The sequence below is a fragment of the Xiphophorus maculatus genome, chromosome 1 (assembly GCF_002775205.1).
Source record: "Xiphophorus maculatus strain JP 163 A chromosome 1, X_maculatus-5.0-male, whole genome shotgun sequence".
In the NCBI taxonomy this organism is placed as follows: domain Eukaryota; kingdom Metazoa; phylum Chordata; class Actinopteri; order Cyprinodontiformes; family Poeciliidae; genus Xiphophorus; species Xiphophorus maculatus.
In genome coordinates, this window is record NC_036443.1 from 15,838,682 (window position 1) to 15,864,739 (window position 26,058).

The 26,058-nt window shown below is 40.4% G+C and overlaps 2 protein-coding genes across 4 annotated transcripts in view; one reads left to right on the forward strand and one right to left on the reverse strand.

Annotated features, from left to right (window-relative positions):
* The window catches only part of LOC102236110 (retinoic acid receptor gamma-A), a 56,945-nt gene extending 50,109 nt beyond the window's left edge, over positions 1 to 6,836 (forward strand). For all 3 annotated transcript variants that reach the window (XM_023332238.1, XM_023332235.1, XM_014474161.2), the window contains 4 exons: positions 24 to 200; positions 728 to 932; positions 1,394 to 1,552; positions 2,708 to 6,836. In XM_023332238.1, the coding sequence (XP_023188006.1) occupies positions 24 to 200; positions 728 to 932; positions 1,394 to 1,552; positions 2,708 to 3,078 (912 nt within the window). In that variant the 3' untranslated portion in view covers positions 3,079 to 6,836. The remainder of the gene's footprint in view (positions 1 to 23; positions 201 to 727; positions 933 to 1,393; positions 1,553 to 2,707) is intronic.
* Positions 6,837 to 12,109: 5,273 nt separating this feature from the next.
* LOC102236365 (calcium-binding and coiled-coil domain-containing protein 1-like) lies at positions 12,110 to 25,651 on the reverse strand. The gene is made up of 15 exons (XM_005813191.3): positions 25,461 to 25,651; positions 23,326 to 23,490; positions 21,819 to 21,921; positions 20,210 to 20,412; positions 19,856 to 20,068; positions 19,579 to 19,727; positions 19,420 to 19,489; positions 19,172 to 19,327; positions 18,265 to 18,519; positions 18,027 to 18,152; positions 17,681 to 17,776; positions 17,029 to 17,116; positions 16,598 to 16,845; positions 16,228 to 16,319; positions 12,110 to 14,424 (listed from the first exon to the last, which is right to left on the reverse strand). Exons 2-15 carry the CDS (start codon positions 23,455 to 23,457, stop codon positions 14,397 to 14,399), a joined length of 1,959 nt encoding a protein of 652 aa, XP_005813248.1. The 5' UTR covers positions 23,458 to 23,490; positions 25,461 to 25,651; the 3' UTR covers positions 12,110 to 14,396.
* Positions 25,652 to 26,058: the final 407 nt, after the last annotated feature.

Here is a 26,058-nt window from a genome sequence, read left to right on the forward strand (position 1 = left end):
TGTGTTTGCCAATGTGCGTTCAGAACTCTAGCTCGGACCACCGTGTTCAGTTGGATCTGGGTCTCTGGGACAAGTTCAGTGAGCTCTCCACCAAATGCATTATCAAGATTGTGGAGTTTGCCAAGCGCCTGCCAGGCTTCACCACCCTCACTATTGCCGACCAAATCACTCTGCTGAAGTCGGCCTGCCTGGACATTCTGGTGAGGAATCGCTTTTTCTCAATATTGTTTTGTCAACACTCAGTTTTTAGGACAAAAATAAGGAGCTGGATGTCCCGGGCTGAGATTGTGCTGAGATTATGCTGGTATCTGGTGGGTGTAGGTGGTACTGCAAGGATGTTTGCCCTGGTAACATATAATCTAATACAGGGGTGTCAAACTCCAGTCCTCAAGGCCCACTGTCCTGCAGTTTTTAGATGTGCCACAGATACAAAACACTGGAATGAAACGGCTTAAATACCTCCTTCTTGTGTAGATCAGTTCTCCAGAGCCTTGCTAATTATTCTATTCAGGTGTGGTGCAGCACAGGCACATCTAAAAGTTGCAGGGCAGTGGCCCTCCAGGACTGGAGTTTGACACCTGTGATCTAATATAACTACCATGAGCATAATTTATCTCTCTCATTAGATGTTTTGTGTTCTAGTAAGCATGTCTATCATAACCTTACACCATATTTTACCACATTCCTGTGTTTTTTTTGTTTTTCACACTTTTGTTATTGCTTGTAGATGCTGAGAATCTGCACACGCTACACCCCTGAACAGGACACTATGACCTTCTCAGACGGCCTGACTTTGAACCGAACTCAGATGCACAACGCTGGGTTCGGACCACTCACAGACCTGGTGTTTGCCTTTGCCGGCCAACTTCTACCCCTGGAGATGGATGACACTGAAACTGGTCTCCTCAGCGCCATCTGCCTCATCTGTGGAGGTACTGCAACGGACATACACAAAATGATTCAGTGAGCTGCAAAGAGAAAGGATCATTGTGAATAGGCTCTTCTGAAATTTTATTTCTTTAACAAAATCAGGAATTTATGAATAAAATCTAAAATATTTCTTAACAGTCACCCAGTTTGTCAGTGGGTTAGATATGGTAAATGGTAAATGGCTTATACTTGCACAGCACTTTATTAAGTCCATAGGACCCCAAAGCGCTTTACACTACGTTCAGTCATTCACACATGCACATACACACACACCCCCACACGTGATGGTGGCAAGCTACTGGACAGTAGCCACAGCTCCCCTGGAGCACTCAGTTAATCAGTCTAAGTTTTTAAGCTTTTATTATTTTAAGTGTTTTGGTATATTCAAAAATGTTCACAATTTACACATAATGCATAGAAAAAAAAGTTAAATATACACTCAAAATTATTTTTTTTTTTTCAGATCGCATGGATCTCGAGGAGCCAGAAAAAGTGGATAAGCTACAAGAGCCTCTGCTAGAGGCTCTTAAGATCTACGCTCGTCGCCGTCGCCCCAACAAGCCCCACATGTTCCCTCGCATGTTGATGAAGATCACTGACCTCAGAGGGATCAGCACAAAAGGTTAGTATTTTCAGTCATTTTCTAAGAATGAGTTCATATTTTCTGACACAGTTCAGCTTCAGATTGGTTCTTGAAAGTCAGCAAGAGGAAAGTAACCATAAAATTTTAAAGCTAAGTAATATTTGTCTCGAATGTCACTTTTTGCATTTGTTCAAATCACAGACTTGTTAACAGATCTGGTCAGATGAAGGTAGAGAAAATCAAGACTGGTTTGAGCAAATACTTTCCCCCAAGATCACACTTCAAATGTTATCAAACTATGAAAACGGTTTAAGCGGATGAATAACATGCATTTAAAGTTTTACATTTTATTAATTGTAATAAATGATAAGAAGTAAGACTGAAAACAGCAAGCTGCAGCACAAAAATGTTCATACTCCTTAAACGTCTTATTTTGTTATGTTCTACACGCTTCAGGGAATTTTATTGGGGTTTTCAATGCATAATGGTAGAAATGATTCATGGTTTTCGAAACGTAACAAAGAGAGAACTTGTGAAAAGCGTGGCGTGCATTTCTATTTAGCTACATTTACTCTGATAATTCAAAATAAAAATGTTTGCAACCAGCCTTCAAAAGTTACCTACCTATTAAACAGAGCCCACCTGTTTGCAGTTTATTCTTTACCGCTGTTCTGTGAAGGCCTCAGAGGTTTGTCAGACAACATTCGTGAACAAACAGTATCATAAACTCTTAAGAAACACAACAGAGATCTAAGAGATAAAGTTCTGGACACGTTTACATTGGGATTAGGTGTTAAAATAATACTCCAAGCCTAGAACATGTCACAAAGCACTGTTCTGTCCATCATTCAGCGTTAAATATGGTGCTGTCAATATTTTGCATTGGGGATGCTTTTGCTTAGAAGGGACAATGAAGTTAGTCAAAGCTGATGGGAGGTTGGATGAAGCAAAAGTACAAAACAATAATTGAAGAGATTCTGTTAAGAACCAGAAAGACTAAAAACTGGGATAGAAAAATCCAAATTGGTTTTTCCAAGGTTTTCTTCATCATATGACTGAGCATGAGCCTCTGAAGGATGTGGGTTGCAGTTCTAAGCTTGCACAGAAACACCTTTCAGTCTATTATTTGTCAAAGATTCTTACAGCCATGGATTATTTTCATGTGATCATTTATCATGTGATCTCTGTGTCCAGGTGCAGAAAGAGCCATCACTCTGAAGATGGAGATCCCTGGCCCGATGCCTCCTCTGATCAGGGAGATGCTTGAGAACCCCGACGCGTTTGATGACCAAACGGAGTGCAACGAGAACGCGCCGCCCCCGCCACCTCCGCCGCCGCCGCCGCCGCCGCCAGCGTTGGTTGTGAAGCAAGAGGCTGAGGACGAGGACGACAGCTGGGGCACAGAAAACTGCAGCGAGCCATCACCAGAAGAGGAGGATGAGGACGACGACGACGACTTGGGAGACGAGGAGCGAGACCGAGGCTCGGACAGTGACGGGGAGCCCTGGGGAGTTTTGGATAACTTAGATGGGTCAAGGAAAGGCCTTGTGGGGAGGGCGCAGTAAAGAGAACATTTCATACACATATAGGCTCTTAATACAAACGCACACAAACACGCACCCACACCCCACGTGCCCACACACACACTAACACATAGAAATACAATGAAACCTCACTCTCTCTTCCTCCTGAATACAAAAAAAAAAAGAAAATGCTGGCCTTTCCTTTCTCCCGCTGCTCTCCTTGCTGCACATCACTGTGTCCTCCTGATTGGAGCACAGCACAGCCTTAAGTGTTCAGACGCTTCCAACTCAGGCCACACGGTCCATGACTCGTGACACGGAAACCGTAGAAACATAAAGTCAAGAAGAGACGGCAATAGACCATATGAACTCCTGGCTTAGCCATAAGAGGAGTTGACATGACAAGGAACGTAACCTCTTTGAAAAGCTAAATATTTCCTTTCTTTCCCTCTATTGTTCTCGATATCTAAAATAGGGGGATAGCCAAACCAGATACCAGAACTGAGCAGTTGAATTCCGACGGATTACAACAAGCACATTATAACAAAAGTACAGGGCAATACCAAATTGAGTATGCTAACCCTTTTATTTTTATTATTAGTTTGTGGCTGTTGCTTTTGAACATTGGTTTCTGATTGTTTAAGTTTGAATTACTAAATAAGTTCATACATATCTATATAATGTTATATTTTGTCTTTCATGTGTTTATTCTGGTTTTATATATGAATTCTTTTGGTAATTGTTTCTTTTTTTTTAAGTTTCCTGGGAAGACATTCAGAGGGAAAGAGGCATCATTACAGCTAGCTGGGTCTTCCTTACGATCTGCAGAAGCCTAGCTCTATCTTCTTTTTTTTGTTTGTTTTGTTTTGTTTTTGTAGCGCCTTAGCTTGCTGCAGATCTCAATGATAATCATTCAGAACTAATATTGTGTTTGCAGTGACCCAATCGGTTTCTGTTATCAGGGAATTGACTTTTTTTTTTCTCTCTCTTTTGCTGCCATTGAAGCCAATATGTGCAGGAAGTATCTTTGTGCCAAAGTTTGGGAAAGTCAACTGTTGAGAATGAGTTTGACTACAGGCAGGGACTCCAGTTACAATCAGGCGTTACTCACACTAAAGTGCTTACTTCTCATGTGCACTAAGAACACATCCTCAGTCACTTAAAGAACACACACTTTCCTTAGATTTCTCCTAGTAAGAGATGTGCCTCAATGGTTCAGTGTGCTGGGACAAAGATTTACACTTGACCATTAAAGTAGCACTTTTGTCAATTATTTGGTCACATCTTATCCTTTAGGATTATAGCCTCCATCTCTGAGCATAATATTCCCCTTTAGCATGTCTGGACTAGGGATGCGGCGTGTAAACGTCTGATTTTCAGATTGATTCTCCCTGATCGGTTGACTGGCTGGCTGGAAACTCAAAAGTCCAATCTTTTTTCTCTCCAATCTGTGAATGCACCATACGAAAGTGCGCTCAAGCTGCACTGACAACAGTTCTCTTCGGTGTGGAAGTAGTTACTTCAAGAGGAACTTGCTGGTTCTAATTATCAGTGTGCTGTTTGTGAAAATGAAGTCAGAGGAAGCACAAAATCTGTCAGAAGTCGGTTTGATTATCCAGACGGCCATGGCAGAGAGCTAAATTCAGTGTGTTCTCATCTATTCTTACTTTTGCAGTATTCTTTGATTTGTGATCAGATGCTCTGGGTACAAGAAGTAGACGGCTGCGACAGGATGTCAGTTTGTGCCCACCTTTTGAATGTCCCATCGATGACTGGAAGTTGGAACATATTACAGCAAAATTGCTTTGATTTATTCCTTTTGAAAATTCAGCCTCTTGGCTGTTATGGGGCATGATTGAAACATTGGGATCTGTGTTATCCAGGAAGCATACATGAAGACAGGTTTTTTTCTACAGTCAGTAGGCCTATTATTAATTGTACCAAGGATGCAGATTGCTAATATAAGATGCTTAATTCTGACAGATGACAGACTTAAATGTTAACTGCTTCACAGGAAGGCTGCAAAAAATATGTTCAACACTTTAACTTCACACTACAGGCCAAAAGTTTGGAAGCATGTTTCTATTGAGAATACCTTCTTAAAAAAAAACAAAAAACTTCTTAATATTTTTTCAGTTCTTCTATAGCATGATCTGACTCTGTTTTCGTTCATTTAAGCAACCCAGTAGATGTTGGAGCACTAAGAAAGAAAGGGCTTAGTTTTAGAGTCAAGATTCGCAAGAGTCACAACTTTTGTGCATAGGTAAAAAAAAAACAATATACAGATGGCATATTGTATATATGGTATATCATTCTCTTATTTAAGTCAGAAGAGGTTGCTTTGAAGAAGGAAAAGTCCAGTAAAAAAACCCTCAAATATGTTATAATCCTGGTAAAAATGTATTCTAATCATTGACTCGATATCAGGGGTCCAGTCCTTGTGATCGACTTTCCTGTAACTTTCAGATGCATCCTTGCTTCTACACACCTGAATCACACGAATGGATATTTGTAGGTCTCTGCAGAGCTAAAGTGAAGCTGATGAGATATTTGATTGAGGTGTGTGACACAAGGGAGGCATGTAAACGTTGACACATGGTAGATCTCAAAGCCTGGACTTGGACTGCTCTACATGAGAGTACTGTTTATTTTGTTGCAGAATGTATAAAAAAAAATCTATACTGTGTGCAAAAAGTTAACGTTGCTTCCAAACATTTGGGCAAGCTCTGTAGCTTGTGTTGTATATTTCTCCCCAGTCCTCTCTTGCAAATGAGATCCGGATCTTAACGGGGTTTTACCTGGTTAAAAAAACGGAAAAGAAAGAAATCAGAATTGGCGAATCTGGATAAAAGCAGGTTGCGGCTTTACAAAAACCACAGATTGGAAACAAGCCACAAAGCTGTGATCTGGGTACCTCCAGCACATCAACGCAGTTAATGCACACATCAGCTTAAACGTAAACATCCACACATAATGACATCAACATCATGGATTATGGCAAGTGCAAGATTTTTGTTTTTAGTTTTGTCAAAGATATTTTTAATCAGACTCAGGGCTTTTCAGAAAGGACCAAACACTAGATGCTCTTACGGCATGCTAGAAACAGGCAATATTTGTGTATTTCTAACTATGTGTGGATTGTAAGCCTCACCCCCTACGCCACCTCTGTGTGCACACCTTGAAGGTCTAAAAAATAACAAAAACCCAGCATAGATGCCAGTCTGACTCTCATAACCATCTGTGCAGCAAACTGCCTTCTGATCTCAAAGCCATTATCTCCTATTGTCTTCCAATGTATACCCTCAGCTCTTATTGAGGGAGAGGAATGTGCGTTCTCATGTATCAATACTTAATTGCCAAAATGTCACAACGGGCGTTGAGCTGGGAGAACATGGCTGATGTACAGTACAGAGGTTCTTTTTCAATCTCTGTTTAAAGCAATATGAACATTCTTCTAGTAGCAACGAGTCTTGTCTTCTGAACATGGGCAGGTCTTCTCGTGTGTATGTTTCTGTGTGAATGCTTTTAAATGTCTTTTGGTCAGTGGGTGAATGTCCTCAGCATGGTGCTGCCACACACACACACAAAAAAAAGCTCTTGTGTGACGACCTCATTCTTCCTTTCTCTGCAAGATGTTAGTGATGGTAATGCTGGCAGAACTTTCAGATTATGTTGTTTTATGTGTTTTATTTTGTCAACATGGCCAACGTGTTGCCAGTCCTCTGTTTATTTCAACTCTTGTCATACAAAGAAAAGCCATATAAACAGTAAGAGGCACAATAAACTACTTTTGTGAGAGTTCTGGACTTTTTATTGCGTCTTTTTTTTTTCTTTTTTCCATTTCAGGAAGAGCGCCTGCACTCCCCCATGTAAACAACATAGAGGGTTACCACTCAGTTGTTACTGGGATAAAGCAGTAGAGGGAGCTCTTGCACTGTGACTCTCAGGCTTTGGTACACTGCATGGAGTCATAGGAAACTAGAGCTAATAAATTACAGCCTCCTGCAGAACAAGGACATCAGATAAAGGTCTGCTGCCATGATTTACTCCCTATTCTCACAGGGAAATGCGGGTTTCCTTTAGCTATGTCTCATTTATGGATGAAAAAGTTATAAATGCATTCATTAACACAGGAAATGGAAGGTGTAAATAAGGAGAATTGAATTGTAATACCATAATGACAGAAATGGAAAAAGAAAGAGTTCAGCGCGCGCACACACACACGCACACACACCATTCACTAGGGCTTTTCCTACCTTTAGTGTTCCTCTGGATGTTACAGAGGAAAGCTCTGTAACATTCCATGAACAATGGGAAACTCCTTGGAGAAGCTTCTACGGCACGTAACTCGATATTGTGCACATTTGTGTTTTGTGTGCAGTTGACAATCTTGCAGCAAATATTTTGCATAAATTACACTATAATCCCATATATCTCAGTGAATCATTTATCTTTTTTTTTTCATTTATTGCCAATATATTTATCAAGTAGCATACTAATACTGATACTAAAGTATGCTGTTGCATTAATTAACTTCATCACAAGCTTGAAAATAGTCGTATGATTTGTCTGGCTATAAATAAATATGTTAAAATTGTATTAACGTTGAGTATACTTCACAATGGCTTTTATGCATCAGAATTAATCTAACTAGGAATTTCAGTCTTTGTGTTCTTAAATTAATTTTTTTAAATTATTTTTTAGCTTGTTGAGAAAAATCGTGAATCATAAAAAGCAAAATACATTGGTGAGGATTGATGGATTCTTTGGCTCCTATTTCCGGGGGCTATCCCTAGTGCTACTCCTCCCATTATCCCTTTGCACCGAACGAGGGAAGTGTGTAAGACATCCCACAGTGTAATGAACACTCCATTAGAAAGCTGATTCAACATTTTCTCATGTTTGGACTGTTGTTAAAATGTACTTGCGCCGTTTATTGTACACTTGGATAACACTTCAGAACGGAGCAAACCAAACAAATTACAGGGTATTAACATTTATTTTTAACCTATCAATATATATATATAACTTAACCTATATTTTAAACCACAAATAAATACCATGCTGCATCTTCCAGTCTTTACACTTTGTTGAGAAAGAATTTATTGGACAAGAATATGGTGGTGCAAGCCAAGCTACACAAAGTAAGGGTTGCAGTGATGTCAAACTATTTTAAATAAAGAAGTTGCTTATTCTTGCTGCTTTTGTGCTGACTAAGGTTTAATTTCCTTGGCCTACATTTCCAAAAGGCCGGCCTACAAAATGTTTTATGGCTTACGGATGAGGAGAAGTGAAATTACTTTGCAGCTGCTAAAAAGTTCCAATTTTTCTCATGGGCATTTTTGTAAATGTCTTGGTAAGAAAACTTCCTAATATTGCTAGATCATAAATAGGAAAATTACTGTAATGTATTGCCTTAATGGAGAAAGAAAAAATATCATTTTGAATTATTTCAAGCAAGTTTCATAATGAGCATTGATATATTAGCATGCTCCTTTGGAACAAATGGTTTATGTTAGAATATCAAAGTCCTTAAGTATACACTTGGAAGTTTATTTTTTGTTTCCTTAACAAGTTTGAAAAGTAACACATGGTTACAGCTGCTGCAGTGATCTGTCTATGCGACACAGCTGGGAAAATTTAAACATCTATGTTTACATACAAAGAACCAGTAATAGCTGATGAATTATCAGCTTATTGAATGAGTGTCTATTTCTCAGTGGAGGATTTTAACACTGACCTGAATTAAGCACCCAAGGGTGCTAGGAAGGATAGGGGTAGTGATAATCCTATTAAATGGGATTCAGCTCAAGTGTGCCCTAAAGTCTGTCCTCCTTAGCCCTTCTCCCCAGACGATGGAAACAATTGGATAATGAGATTCAAACTATGTGGAATATAAAAATACCACCTTCAGATGCAAAGTTTTCCTAAAAGTTTTTGTTCTTTAGACAGACTAACTTATGACGAAATCACGGATTGATTAAGTGATGTAGTACTTTGGATTCAACCATAAACACATTGACGTGTGATATTTGAGCTGGTGGAAGAAAATTCAAAACAGAAAATAGGGGGGGGAAAAAGACATACGAGCTAAAGTTAGGACATTGCATTTAATTAGAACAAATAGATCAGCGCAAATTAACTTTTAATCAAGTGAAGAACAAAAAAAAACAATTCCTGAAACGCCCTTTAGGATTTATATATATATATATATATATATATATATATATATTTTTTTTTTACATTGTCCTCATAAACATCAACCAAAATAATGCCCTTCATGATTGTATCACGATTACTGACACTGATTCCTTATCTTCATCGAGCAGGAATCCTCTCGATAAAAGGGCAGTCGATTGTAAACATTCCCTGTTTCTTTCAGGCTGCAAGGGAGGGATACTAATTTCTCAGGCTGATTTTATTAATAGAGAGGCACAGAGAATCTGAGGAGGGCGATAAACAGAGATGAGATTCTATCAATTATACGATTTCTTTAATTAACCATCATTAAAGGCAGATCAATAATGCCAAGACTGGAATTAAAATAAGGCCCATACATTATACACTATTTTACAAGCAACAATCAAATTGCCTCATATACTGTGGACCCCCGTCAAAGGTGTTGCCATGGTAACCAGCAGAGCAGAAGAGGGTTGGGTGAATTTAAAGGAGCCAGGATAGATCTCTATATATCCCAGACACTTCAGAGACGCTTAATTCAGTGACGGAGGTGAATTCTGGACTGGAAACCTAACAGGAAAATAAAAAAGAAAAAATTCCAAATGTATAACAAAGTAATAAAAGCCTTTTTCTGAAATATTTCTCCCGACACTGCCGATAAATTATTCAGAAATACAGTGAGGAATCTATAAATGTAGGTCAGGAGTGCAAACCACCAAAGAAATTAATTAGAATATTTAAAAGCAGGAAGAAAGAGCTGGAGCTCTGAAGACGAACTGCAGTGGCGGTTCAGCAGGAGCAGGTCAACACGCAGGAGAGATAATGGACCCAGAGAGGCTCCAGCTCCTCGGAGAGTGATCAAGGGGATAAAACTCAGCAAACCCGAGTGCTCTAGTTAGGAAGGTATAGTTTGATGTAGGATGTGCTAAAGGAAGAAATTGGAGGTGGTGTGATCTAGGTTTGATTTTTGTTGTCTTTTCAGGGCTGTAAAAGAAATTTGATTTATTTATTTTTTTTACAACTTTCCCTTTCTCATCTCAGTTTAGTCTAGGAGCTCGCAATAATTCTTTCAAATTCTAAAGCTGAAATCAATGTAAAAAAAACAAAACAAAAACGTCAGAGCGGCCAGCTGTTGTAATCGAGTGGTGGCTTGAAAACAAAAAAAGCCCTCAAACAATTGACCAGGAGTGCTTTCAATGTCGAAGAAAAGTATGCGGAAATAATGTCAGTAGCAGAGTTTTGTGGCGGCATCAACCAAGAGAAAAACATGTTTCAACAGATGAACTCTGAGTTGAGGAGCAGAACACATGTGGATAGTGAGAACAGTTGCTTCCTCAATGACTCAAGCCCAGGAAGACACAAGGAAATATAAAGACAGGACAGTAAGGTATTTGCAGCAGTAAATCAGCTGATGCCCCCCCCATCCTTTCAGAAAAGTGTCATAGTTAGATACCAAAATGCCAGAACAGATTTAACTTCCACGAAGACACAGTAAGAATGTCATTAATGACTTTTAATGCTATGATTAGCAGTCAACTGAAATTTATTGGACAGACCATTACAATGCAAATGCTGTCGCAATTGATGAGAAACAATTTTTTTCAAAAATTTTATATTCAAAAGGGGAAATAGACATAGGTCAGTAACCCTGTAGGCCAGGGCACCTGGAATGAGAGTAGTTTCAATTAGTTCGGGTTGATCATATCTGGGTTATAATTAATTTCTGTGATGTCGCCCATTCTCTTAAAAGTCCATAAGCAGGTAGTTTTATTCAAACATGGATTTGGGTCCTTGTAAGTCTGACATAATCAGGCTGCACCAGCAGTCGAACACTTTCACCTTCATTTTGCTTTAAATATATCTGTAAACCTGTCCTGTGTGAATTTAACTTAACTTAGCCTACAGTCCTGCAGCGGCTCTAAGCATTTACACAGTTTATATGCCTCTCTGTATTTTTCCTATATACACAATGCTTTAAGTTAGGGGTAGGGCTGAGTTGTGAAATAGCATATATTTTACCATTTGACTCCTTCTTGGGTCAAAACCGACAAAATGAGACAATATTTGTCACTAATGCAGAGAATCCGCAGGGAGCTGGAAATCAGTCGAGAGAAGAAAGAAGAGGTAAAGAGAAGGTGAGAGACATTTGCAAGTGGAAAAGCCATAAATTTAATACCTCCCTCCCCTTATGAGCAGAAAGGTAGACTTACTACAGGAGAAGGTGATGGAAAGAAAAAAAAAGGGAAACTTAGGTGAGAACAGAAGGTGTGCCAAGAGAGAGGCAGGGGAAACAAACAAGGGAAGGGAGGGGAAAAGGTGAAGAGCAGGAGGTGGTGGGGGGAAATTTCGGGAAGGGTACCGAGCACTGGACACGGAGGTGTCGAGGGTCATAAAAACTAGGAGATGTGTTCTAGCCTCTGGGTCTTCATATCTTTTACATTTCTAATTAAAAGAGATAAAGAGTGAGGGAGTCATCAATCCCACAGTGATTTCCCAGTTAAGGCTTTAGAGGGGGCTGTAAACTAGGCAGCCCGGCATCATTGATTTTATAATTAGCTATCGTCATCCCAGACTTAAGATGGAGGCTGCGTAGGAGGGAGGGGGACTAGGAGGAGACCTTAAAAACAGAGAGCAGGAAGCTGGCAGAGAAGCAGGAAGGCACAATGAGGAAGGCGATGACGAGGCCAGCCCTCAGGGGAGCCAAGGATGAAAGGAGAGGAAAACCAGAATGAGAAATGTACACGAAACAGGCAATTAAGCAAAAGGGGAATAGGGCTATATACTGTGTGCAAAGAAATTGGATAGTTAATTACCAGTGAAATGTCATATGAGGATCAAAATATCAGGATAATCTTTGTCCAGGAGGAGAGGAAAAGAAAAGTCACACACGCCCTAGTTATTAACAAATTTTATTATAATGAGCCCAACACAGGACAAAATGGCCGGGAAAACAGAAATACACAATGGTGTACATGTAGGGTAACCTTCACACACAACACCTCAAAAGGAAAAAAAATATAAAAATAGCCACTTTAGCTAATCTCCGGTGTGCTGCAGAGCGCTGTCAGCGGTTGAAAACAGACGTAAAACTTCATCAAGACTCGACCCTTCAAGCACAAACAATGAAAACAGATTTTGTGTGCTTTGATCTGAGATAAACAGCAAACTTTAAATGGTTTAAACTGGATAATGCTGCTCAACGCCACAGTGACAAAAGATGGTATTAACAGACAGTTTCTTCTCTGACAGTAATAGTCCTCTGCGCATTAAAGTTTTTAGTATTATTTAACAACTACAGTGCCTTCCAAAAGTATTTATAACTCACTGAACTTTTCAACTGTCCTGTTACAATTACTAACTTTAATGTATTTTGCTGCATTTTTATGTGGTAGGGCAGAACAAGCTAAATTCGCCTCCATTTTCTCTGATACTTGCAACTTACATCGAGTGCAACTAACTGCATTTCAAAGTCACATAGAGATTTAGATCTGGACATGACTGGGGCCGTCTGCCACATGAATACATATTTAGCAAACCTCTGAGACCTTCACAGGACAGCTGTATTTATACTGAGGGTGACTTCTGTAAGCAACTGGTCGCTCTTTAAGTTTATTTAGGGGTATAAGAATAAATTTAAAAAAACCACTGCAATCTTTAAAATCTCCAGTTGTAACAAGTTTGTAAAACCATATATGGCTACGAATATTGTTGCAAAACACTGTGACTTAAGCATAATCAGCAGGTATCATTCCCTTTGATTATCACCGATGTTTAGCGACGGTTAAACCCTCAACACCAAATGTTCTGCCTTTGAAAACAGACAGCAAAAACACCAAAATGTAGACAAAATATGCTCACAACACACAATTTTAGATTCTGTAAAATCATGAAAAACACACTCCAAACATACAGAGTCTCAATGTATCAATATCTTACCTAAAAACTCCTCCAGAGTAAAAAGAGGGTGCAAATACAGCAGATAAAAATCAAGCATCAAGTTAGCAAATTTTCTTAGGCAAGCTCGGAAAGTTTGTTTAATGCTACACTGCATGAACTCGGTGGCTTCTAAAGCTGAATATAGTTTACTCGCAGCATAACTCAAGTTCATTTTAAAACATCAAACCATCAAAACTGCATACAATATTGATTAAAAAGGGAGGCAGCGGTTTTCTTTATTAGGCAGTATAAAGGTAGGAGGAAACACCTAATGCTGACAGTAAGCTTAGTATTTTAGGCACAAATTTGGAAGTGGATGACTGTATATTAAGCTATAAGAACAGGATCTCAACATAACAACCAAGCATCTTTTGTGATTACAAAAGCAAAATTGTAGTTTGTTAATCAATAAAAAAAGATTTAAGCTGATCTAAAAAGCATGTGAGTTTTACAATGACATGTAGAGAACTGCTTGGTGCATTTATCCTTAGCAGCCGTTAATAAGCTTACTTATTCTAAACACTGTCCAAATACGAAAACCTAAACCACCCTAACTGTATCTGCATGAATCATCTGTGATTTTGTGCTATAAAAAGTGCATATCAAATTCTAGGTCTGAATAAAGGGAGGAGAAATATGACGTTATAAGCCTACATTATTGCCATATATTTTTTCTTTTTTTCCCCTCATCAACGGCGCTGTGGAGTATCTTTATGCTGCCATGAAAAGTGTCCAAACCAAAGGCGGAGGATTTAACGCTGGAACGGAGCTTTGCCACGATTTCCCGCAGAGCCGAGTCTACACAAAACATCATAATTACAGAGCCCGTCGTGACTCCTAATCACAATCGCCATAAAAACGACATTACATCCGTCGTAAAGCTCTCGACGCCGCAATGATTCAAAGGAAATCATTCTGCTACCCGCCTGCAAACTCTCAAATGCCAGGCCCCAAAAATTCCTGCAGCTTCACGCTGAGCAACGGTCTTCTGTGAGCCATAAAGACGGCGTTGACCTGCCACTGTTGGCACGGCCGAGGCAATAACACAACAGTCTACAGGATGGGGTGGTGAAAGGGTAGTAGGGGGAGACAAGGTTGGTGGCAGATACAGAGTAATTGCATATAACTTTGTGTCCTGCGTTTATAATGTGCTGTTTATGTGCTTGTTAGTCGACGCAGCTGGAAAACAAAGTCCCTTCCTGCTTTGTGAATGCTCGCTGTTGTCTTGGCTGGATATCCGCCTGTCACCATAGCGAGGTGTCTGCCAGATCGCTGCAGGAAGACACAAGACAAGAGTGTGAATAAGTGTGTGTTTGTGTTGGAAACGGGGAGGGGGGAAAAAAAGACACACATTGCGGTCGAAAGCGGAGGCCAGAGCGCAGGAGCGGCTGAGTGGGAGAACGAGAGCCTTAACGATGCTGAAAATTGGCCCGTGACTGAGGTACACCCCTCAGGTAAATCATTGCTACAGCTTCCTGTCACATTCTCTGTCCCCTCGTCCTCCCATCCTGCCTCCCCTCCAGCGCCTCACCTCTGTCTCAGACAGTTTCCCCCGCTTCACCCTGACTCAACTTCATTTATGACCACATATTCAAAGCTTCCATCTCCAGGCCACAGCTCCCCCGTCGCCATAAATAACCGCTTGCATATGCATGTGTGCATACGCGAGCTCTGAAATCCACATGCAACCGGTCCTCTGCGAGGACAGAGACGCAAAGTGACGGACAGCGTTTAGGCGCGTGCCGTGCGTTTAATCAGCACAATTAACGTACGCCTTGATCTGGAAACATTTTATGCTTTCACCCTCTGCTTCTCAGGTCAAAATATGATATTTCTCACTAAGGTTTACGTATAAAGCAGGCTGATTTACAGAGTGGTCCTGTTGGCACAAACCACATAAAGACGCTACCGGAGTTTATTAAAAGCAGTGTGCATGACAGAAGGGTATCCTCATGTTTCCTGGGACCTCACTTAATCACTTCTTTAAATTACAATTTTCAACATAAAATTGTCAATTCTCTCAACTTGTTGAAGGATTTCTTGATGAATTACAAGGATCAGGCTTAAGAGTAGGACTGCCTGTCTAATTGCGTGGTGATCAAATCTGTTATGGTGGGTTCCCAAAAAAGACTAGGAGGAGATTAAGTCCTCTAACTAGGGAAGTGAGACCTCAATTTATAAGGCACGATGGTCCAGACTACCACACAGGTGCTTGACCGGCACTGGTTGAACTCCCCTACAGTTTATATTTTCTGTTAAATTTAACAAATTTTAAATCAGACCTCTGCTTTCAGCAGTCTGTGGGGATGATGAGAGTAAATCTTTCTGTCAAATTAACTTTTCAGGGGTGCAGATTGAGTTTGAAGAAATTTTGTCACATCGTTTTGGTTTAAGTAGTTATACTTTAACATATGCTTAAGCCCCAAATTATTCATACTCCTGGCATATTTAGATCTAAGATTATTTTCATTCAACTAAAAATTTTGTTTCTGAATCAAAAATGATGCAGGTATACCTAAAAAAATAATAAAACAATGTAAAAGGAGTAGATATATATTTTAATTAATTACTTACCCGTTTTTAATTATGTTTTATTATAATATGGAATTTCAAAAAATCTTTTTACCCTTCTAAATGATCAATGGCAAAGTCTTTATCGACATTACAGCAATCAAACCCTTTCCATAATTGCTGAACAGCATTTGGCATGCTTTGAGAGCGGCATTATGATTATCATTGGTGCTGTGAGGCCTTGTGCTGTCCACCCTAATCACAATAAAGTTGGTAATGTGATTTGGCCACTCCAAATGGCTAATATGACTTACAATCAGCAGAAACACGTGGGTAAGCTTAACATATTAATTTAAACCTAAATCTGATGAACATGTGAATAATTTTGAGCTGAACTGTAGCGTCACCGTACTAATGACAACACCATGATCTAGGTAATGGATTTACAATACAAAAAGTATATATATATTTTGTAATTGCTTTGGTATTGAAATGAAAATGATTCAAAGAGAGTTCTTTATTTACTACATTATGTTCAGTGTGTAGGTCATGAGGATTTGCTACCTGAGAAATGCGTCCTTGTACTCAGGCAACAGAAGTGCTGTTTCCTCTTCAGAGTTTTTGCTTCCGTGGAGGACTGGATCAGATTCGTCCTCCTAAATGCCGGCGTAAAGCACACACACACAAACACACACACACACACACATAGAACAGGAGTCAGGCAGTTAACTCATATCTCTCCAGCACCTATTACAGTCGAATAACTTGCCAACTAGCAGCCTAATTGCTTCCATGAGATAATGTCTATATCAAACGACCCACTGCCCACGTTTAACTGGTGTGCATGGCTATTAGTTGGAAGCCATAGCTCATTTTCACTATCACATATAATTACACTGTGGTGACAGCGAGCGGCTCTGATAGCGCGTCTCACCGAATCAGAGCTGTGAGGCAGAGTGTCGGCGTTGGCCTGGTGTGGCAGGGAGAGCGGGGCGGGCTGGTTGATGACCACAGCGCTCCTGTCCGTGTCCCGCTGGGCGACAGCGGGGGTTGAGAGCAGCAGGGAGTCAGGCTGGCCCTGCTCGCAAAGGCTGTAGTGGCCCAGAGATCTTGGCGGATGGAGGATCTGCAAAGCCTCTGGGCTCTCATCCTCAGAGTCGGATAGCGCAGTCTCAGGACGCCCTGCCAGAAAGATTAGTTGGTAAAGAGAAGGAGGTCACGTTCCCGCTCACAGAACCGCTCTCATCACACGCAACAGAAGCCACGTCGAGTGATATTTAGTGCTCCTCCTCTCTGATAGCAGATGACACTTTTATTGTTCACATCTGCAGGGCATACAGTAGATTGATGTGCAGCTCAATTTACCTGTAGAGGCAATTGGAGCCGCGTCCCACCTGGCAGTGGTCACTGTTCCCGTCTTCTGCTCCAGCTGACAGATGTACTCCATCAACTCCTGTGGCAGAAATTACATGGATCACATCACAAGCTCAAGCAGGGCTCCATCAGCATTACCCTTATATCCGGGATACCAGGCATCGTCAAACTGAAGTCACGTGAAAATGTTGCGCAATAAACACACAAAACAAAAAAACCCACATCATTTAATATAAATAGAACTCCTCTGATGCACTAAATATCAAAACCTTTGTTTTTATGCACTTTGATTGGAGAACAACTGCGATTGTTAAACGAGTCTGCAGCTGGCAAACGCGACGCTGGTTAGCCAACAAAAACTGCAGACACATTAACAGCCGCAGCACTGACTGACCTGAAAACCAGCATTTTATATTGCACTATAAACAATTTATATAGCACAATAACAAGAAGACAACAACACAGAAGATCCCCAACACCTGGGATATGCAAGATTCCGACATTCTTGTTGCATCAGTATGAATTTGTCATAAAACCCAAGTTATATGACACAGGAAGTATGCTAAATGTTTTAATAATTGTTATTATAGGAATAGTGATATTCAAACGCATGTCAATTAGAAAAAACTCCTCAGCTCCTGACCCGTTTCTCTGCTCGCAGCTGCTCTTTCTCTTTCTGTGCAACCTTCTGGCTGGCTTTCAGCTCTTGCAGCTCCCTTCGTCTTTCACTCAGCTGAACCTGAGTAAAAAACAAAACAGCGTAAAAAAAAACAAAACAAAAAAAAAGCAGCATTGAATGTCAGAATCATTTATTTCATAAAGCAACAAATGGGGTATGAACAAGTTAACTGGCTACGCAGTTCACATGACAATTCCCCCCCCCCCCCCCCTTTGAAACACCTCCTGTTTGTGTCATGACTGAAAGGACTTTTTATCACAAGGTGATTGCTACATTGAATGAAAATACAGTCTCTCTCTCGCTCACTCACCCGGTTGCAATCTTTTTCTCTACCAAGCTCAACCTCCAGCTTCACTCTCTCCATCGTTTCCTCCTGCAGCCTCTCTTGCATCTTCTGCAGCTCTGCGTTGAGTCTCTCCGAGTGTTCCTGGTCCAACTGTGGATGTGACACACACAACGTATGAAATGCTTTCCCAAATTAGATTCCTTTAATAACGTGCAAAGTCCTGAGTCAGCCACAGACTCCATAATCGGAGTGAATCTATTACCTCCGCAGCGTTCTGCAGACTCTGCCTATCTTGAGCCCAGTTGGCTCTTCCTTCCCTCAAGGCCATGCTGGCATCTGCAAGCTGAATGGTGAGTTGGGCAGCCTGCACTCGAGCCTGGTGCAGTTCGGCCTGCACATGATCCTTTTGGGCTGCCAGCGAGCTTAGATCGCTCTTCAGGCCCTCAACGGTGCGTTCGCTTATGTGAAATCGCTCACGTAAGCTCCGCATCTCCTTCAGCGATGCTTCACTTTCAGTCTGTTGACAAAGCAAGCCAGAAAGGACACGTCTGGTTAGCATCGTGGCAAAACAGAAAGTAATTTGAGATACTGGTGCTGGTTTTATAAAAAAACAAAAAACAAAAAGGCAGGTTGTTTTCATTTTAAGCATTAACAAGAGTGGTATTAAAAATCTAAATGCAAAGACACAATTTTAAAATTAAACCAGAATAAAGAGACATTTTCTCTTTCACTTTGCGTAGGATTATTCAGGTGGAAATGCCATTCTTTTTCAAACTCCTTTATCCATCATTAAAATAAATGTTAAAGTTCACTACCAGGTTATGGCAGACATTTCTACATACACAAATATGAAAGCAGAAACAAAATAAACAGATTGTAAGGATGTGGATAGATGAACAGAGATAAATGAGCTGGTGAACAGACAAATGGAAAAACTGACAGATGGATAAATAGATGGACAAATGGGCTGACAAACATAAAAATGACAAAGAGATTAAAAATGGATCAATGGATATAACTACTAAGCAATAAGAAAAAGAAATAAAGTCTTGAAATAATCTGTTTGATACTTAGACTTGGAAGAGGCTCAAATCAAATTCCGATTTTTTTCTGACAGCGTACAAACTTCTGCAAATGTGCAAACATGTTTAATCCTTAAAATATCTGACCTCCTTCCTGTGGGCAGTGGTGAGTTTCTGTGTGAGGGTGGTGATGGTGTTCTGGAGCTGCAGGACGCTGGTGTCTCTCTGGGCCAGGGAGTTCCTGAGAACCTGGAACTCTTTCGACAAACTCCTGAGCTCAGCTTCAGTCTGATCCAGCTTGTTCTAGCAAACAGGCCAAATTGAAGAAATCAAAGTAAAGACCAACAGAGATGCCAGTTTACTCTTACCACTGAATTGGTTTAAGAGGAAAATACCTGCAGGCCTTTATTTTCAGTCTCCTCCTCTTTCCTCAAGGCAATTGCCCTCTTGGCTCTGTCTTTCATTCTGTAAATACATATTTTTGGCTATGGGTGATCAAAACAATTCATGATACCTCTCCAAAAAAAAAAAAAAAAACTGAAAAAAAGTCAAACCTCTCCAATTCTGTCTCTCTTTCTACGGCTCTTTGTGTCAGTGTTTTGATGTCTTCTTCAAGCTCTCTGATTAGCTGCTCTTTTGCTGCCTTGACCTCCATTAAAGCAGCTTTCTCCTGGGCTAAACAATCTCGTAAAGCTGTTTCATCCTGAAATACCAGAATTCAAGTCAGGCTTTGAAGATCTCTAAGCATCTGGTGAGGAAAATGAATTGAACATCGTCTTAAACATAAATGTAGGACAATAAGAGAGCAGACCATCGAGGTTAATGCACCACCTTTTGCTTCATCTCCATCTCCTCAATCTTCTGATCACTCTGCGCCAGCTCCTCCTTCAGCCTGCTGACCTCACGCTCCAACCCTCTGCGCTGTCTGTCCCATTGCTGCTTCTCCCTCTTGTAGTCCTCCCTGTCTCTCTCCCTTTGCTTTTTGGCCGCCTCCTGCTCACGCAGCAGCTCAGTGCGCTCCTGCAGACACTCCTGTAGCCGACTCTGAGAAGAGACGGGGAGAAACCCGGGCTACGTCTATGGATGTCCTTTATCTACGCTCATTAATTATGCAGCTCTAAAAAGCGTACGCTAACCCAGAGCCTCGTCAATGTTATTTATTGTCATCGTCATGCTCAGACTCACCTGCAGCAGTTCGGCCCTGGGTATTACCAGTAGCATGCCTGTGCCTCCGTCCTCACCGTGGGATTCGTCCTCCAGGGTCACCAGGTCTTCCAGAGGCTTCGGTGCACAGAAAGTGAATGCTGAGCTGCGGGAGCACACTTCCCCTTTAGCATCAACATATATGAACTCATACTCCTGGGAGCTGGGCTTGGGCAGGTAGGAGGCTGAAAGTGATGAAACAAAGTCTTCTTTAACAAGCCAGCGATTATCAGAGAAAGACTGCAATACTTTATTTACAACGGTGGCTCAAGTGGTAGAAATTCGTCCTGTAACTGGTGGGTTGCCAGTTCAAACCCCTGCTCTGTTCTTTGCTTGCTGGTGGTGATCAGAGCCCTAACCGCCACCAGCCCTACCCCAACAGTGCTTCTCATTATACCTTCAACAACTGTTTTTAGGAGCACTGGACTGAGAAGTAGTTCATATGATAAACTCGGGAGACACACAGTTCCACTAGCTGTATGCTAATTGCTGCTGCTAGTCTGGAGGAGCTAAGTGGAGAAGGCATTGGGAGGTGGAAGTTCGGCTAGAAACTGCAGCTCCAAGGAGGAGCTGTGTGGAAGTAGGCGGGTCTTTGTCAGAGCAAGCTTTTAGGCAGCCCTGAATGTCTGTCACAGGAGATTCAAGGATTTCTTAAACATGCATCAAAGAATCAAAGCAACACTCCAGTTATGTTTTTGAAGGGAATAACATCATAACATGATAAAAAGATTTTTAAAAAAAGAGTCAAATTTAAAGAATATCCTCCAACCCCTTTTACATGTCTTCCTTTATAAGATCTGGGGTTATTAAAATACATATATCGGGAGCTTCAGCCCTGGAGGCCAGGTCTAACGATGCCCATGCTGAGAACTACTTTAATTTAAAAAAATTTAAATAACGCTATAATTTTACAATAATTTGTTCAAAATGACAGCTGTTTAAATTATATGCTAAAGAACAGACTTGAATGAATTACCACCTAAGTTTATGAGCTATGTGCATTAGCTAAGTTAATCTAGAAACAATCATATTTTTAAATCACAGCAGTTGATATGAAGACTTTCTTTATTTGCTCTTCTTCTCATCCAGAATGAGAAGAAGTCTGCACATTGAAGTCTGCACATCGGCTCAGACCCATACCTGCTCCTTGCATGCTCCTCACAGAGAACTGCCCTGATCGGGTTCTTCCGACACACAGCACAAAGTGAACAGTGTATTCTCCAGTGAGCAGCAGCAGCAACCACCAGAGGAGGCTTTAAGCCATTGTTTTTTGTCGTTCTCATTACTCAACCCCCTGCTTAGTATAGAAATGAATTCAAGCCATGACAGAGGCTTTCTGTGCCGAAGACAAAGCAAGGCAGGATATTTGTCTTCTGCACAGGATGTGTTTTTTTTTCCTTATTGTTATTCTTCTCGAAAAATTCTCTTTTAAGTCAGAAACAAACATTGTCATCTATAAAACACAAGATTTGCAACGATGACAGGCATTTTATAGAAATAACAATCTCCTGCTGAAGGTTTTATGTGGTTATCTGCTGTCCTAGTAGAGATTCACTGAAACTATGAACAATAAATACACAGACATGAGTACCCTGGAAGTGCACGCAGCAGTTGACCTCTGTGCCCTCTTGATAATCGGCAGGGGCCAGAGCCCAAACGAACGTTTCATAGTCCTTCATTGACGACCATCCGACCTGAGGAGGACAACGTGCACATGTTGTTATTCCTAAGGTAATTATAATGAAATTTATTTCAAAAGGATCAATGTACAACTGAAACATAAATGTCACCATTAGATGTGCTGCACCAGATTAGAGCAAAAGCTAATTTGCATCTGTATTTCGCTGACAGGTCACAAAAACGAATACACAAAATAACAATAAAACAAGACAGAATACACAACACTAAAAGTTTTTTTCCAATCACAACAACACATAAACACACACACATACAGAGTCATGCAGTTATAAAAATAAATGCAGGCTTTCATCCAGGTTGAGGTTCATCCATTTTTTACCCAGGCTTACATTTTTACAATTGAATTCCTTTTTGAAACCTAACTGAAAATATTTATTGGTAATTTCCAGAAAAGGTTGTCTCAAGTTGAGACAACCTTAACCAAAAATATATGTTTGTACAAGAACTTAAATATAAAAATATACTACAGGACCTGGAAAAGCAGAAATTATTTATTCAGCTGTTAAAGTAATTAAAATCATTCAATCAAGCTTTATTTGTAAAGTGCGTCAAACTCTTTAAGATGTTTTTGCTCCTTGTTTTTTTTCCCCATTTTTATGTAAAGTGTGTTTTATGGTCACGTTAAGAAAAAAAACAAAAAACGGTTGTTGTTGGGGTGCAATGATAATTAACAACACTCTTATTGTGAAGTCAAAAGAGATACAAAGTAGTTTTCTTTGTATTCACAATAGTGCTTTTTATGCAACCCTGCAAAACAAAGTGATTCAAAAGATTAAAAATCACTAAATCAGACTGTGTATATAACTTTAGTTATTCTTTTCTGTTTTTAATAGATCTGAGAAAATTCTAGATTGAAGATGCTTAGTGCATAAAATATTATGCCTTTTTTCGTACTACTGTTTACAAAGTAATACATGGAGGGTGTAGCATGCTTATACTATGTAGTTAATTAACTAGATAGTTACTCATCCTGCATGTGAGTAGTATGATGAAAGTTTTTAAACCATAACTTTTCTTGATAAATCTTTTATGCTGGTAGCTGGCTCATCACGATTCAGAACAATATATATGAAACCTGATTTGTCATCTCAAGCACAAAGGCCTATGTATTGAGCTTCAAGGAGAATGGGAATACCTGTGGGGAATCAATAAGTCAAAAACCAACATAGGGATTAAACATTAAAAATGCTTGAAGCCGAGGGACTCAAAAGCGATCCAGTGAAAATACTACGGTTTTTTAAAACCACTTATTTTTTTCAATTAGGAAATCCAGTTTTCTCAGCTTGATCACAGAAAAACGTTTCAGACCTGGAAATAGGTGACACGAAATAATAACACTTTTCCAGACTTTCTTAACCTGTTTCTGTTTGTTTTTACGATTTCTGTCAGGGTAGCGATACCTTAAAGAGCCCAATCCAGTCACTGCTGACCCAGCTGTGCTGCGAGCTCAGTGTGTAGTGGCAGTCGACTCTGCTCTGAGGGAAGTAGGCGCAGCCCACGTTTCGAAACTCCACGCGCCAAGCCTTGTCCATGGCAACACAACACAATGACAGGCTACTTTACACCTGAAAGAAATAAATGAGCTGGTGAGCAAACTTGAGCAAGCAGAAGCCTCTGAATATTTATTTGGTGTAAGAAGATAGCCTGACTGAGGCTGCACTTGAGAAAAGGACACGAGAGATAAGCCTCTATGACAGGACAGGCTCTGAGCATGACATTGCAACATGACATGTTAGAAGTGTGCTGCCGAGGCTATTTTGGTCGTCGTAAAAAAGAAAATCATTTGTTATTGTACTTCATTACATGTAAACAGGCAGTTAAAAGTGTCTGGGACTCGCATTCGACACTACTTAAAATAAATTGAGCAATCCTGGCTGCATCTTTAATGTACTACAGTCTCTTCTAGGTAAAAAAGCAGCAACAGCGCCTTGGAGAAATATTCGTGCCCTTGAACTTTTACACACTTCAATCTACTTTAATTGCATTTTTGTGTTATAGACCAATACAAAATAATTAATAATTGTCAAGCGGAATGGAAAAATGTGGGACGATTTTCAAAATCTTTCACAATTAAAAACCCAAAATGTGTTGAGCACACTCCACGTCGGAAAATCTGCATACAGATGTTATTAGCCATGTCCTTTGCAAAACTGGCCTAAGGTGAAGAGCTGTAGGCAGAAAGACGTTATTCAAATCTGCACTGAACTTTTTGGCTTACAAGCCAAATAGTATATGTGGACAAAAAAATAACTAGATGAAAGATGGTGGTGGCAGCATCAGGCTGTGCGGATACTTTCCAGGCAGCAGGGCCAAGAACGTTGAACAGAGTTAATGAGAAGATAGGTATAGCCAAATGTAGGTCAGTCCTGAAGGAAACCCTGTTAGAGCATGCAAAACGGGTGAGCCTGGGTCAGAGGTCAGAGCTGTCTTTCTAGTAGGAAAGCAAGGCCAAGAGTCTAAACATACTTTGCTAGAACAGAAAACTGTGATCTTTCTCCTGGGACTCCACGAACAAAATGACATTATTCTGGTTTGGTAGTTCTAGATGCAAACTCTTGGACGAGCTTTCTTTTTGTGTGATGTCCGATCAATACATCACACAATGTGAGCATGGACGATACACTTACAATAATTGTAGGGAAAAAAATCATATAAGGACATTCTAGAAATTCTGCATTTACGTTATTGAAGTTTGAAATGTAATGGCTAGAAAGAAATTGGTTCTTATTCCTCCTACCTTGAGTATCAAAATACATGTCTATGTTCTAGAAGACTATAGGAATTTAATCCTGAAGAAAAAGCTCCAAATTGATGTTTTGGATAACAAAACATAATGTTATTAGGTTTCCGATTGCAATATCCTTTGTTTTGATATATTGCACCCCATAAATTACAAATGTAACGTGAGAAAATGTGAAAGAGCTCAAGATGGACAAAAACTTTGAAAGACACTGTAACGGCTATGCATTACCATGACAAAGGCAGAAGTATTTTCCAGCGGGGCCACAGAAAACAACAGACCGTGCTTGTTCTTCTGCTTGTAGCAACAGAAGAACAACAACAGCAAACTCTTAACATGCTGTAAAACTGCAACGGGCCCATAACCATTTTCGCATCATAAATGGAACTTTAAAGTTCTAAAAATGTTTACAGTTTTCTACTTTGAAAAGCATACAAAAATATATACCAACTGTCGATGCAGCCAATAATCAAGAGATTTGAGGTGGAAATTTACAGCCACTTTCCGAGGGTTCATATTACACAGGCAGAAGGCTTGAGGCCCTGCAAAAAAAGCAGCGCATGTCGGGGAAACGCTGTGCCAGACACCTCGATGCAAGTTTATTAATTAAAAAAAAAAATAAAACATACAGCGCAGGATACTCAATTATTAATTAATGTGTTTATTGCTAATTATTGCTTGTTTTGTTTAACTGCTGTCAGTGTGGACAGAGCGGGGACAATAACAGGCTTTGTTAACTAAAGAAAAAACATCTGCGCACATTTTATCTCGAGTCCTCCATGAAGTGACTCCTACCTTTAAATCCCGACACTCTCTGCGGACGGGCTGAACAACGCTCCCGCGCGCGAGTCAGAGGGTCTGTAGTCCTCAGTAAAACCACGGAAACATATTCAGGACAGCTGTGGCTTATGCTGCTGGGACACAGCTTCTACAGTAACCAGAAACAATTACCGAAAAAAAAAAAAAACAACAACAACAAAGCCAAACATGAGCACGACGGCGTCAAGATTCACCGTGGGATTGTGGGAGCTGTTGTTCGTCAAACAGCTGGAATTATGGAAGGTGACGAGAGTCCGGACTACAATCCCCAGGATGCTCTACCACTGACAGAAGACCGTTGAACGTAATGTGATGCCGCTCGACTTCCAGCGTTGTGTTTCTCATCGGAAAGAGCCACAAACGGTACAGCTGACAGATGTCAGCCTGATCCACCAATGGGAAGGTTTGCGATGAAGGACAACGACCAATAGCAACAGCAACGATGAAAATGAAGGTTTTTCTCTGCGGCTATTATTAAGCAATAGTCTACAGATAGTCACACATTTGCTTCGTGTTCGACAAAGTTACACATTAAGTTACACATTCCTAACTGGGAATGCAGTCTACTCCTATT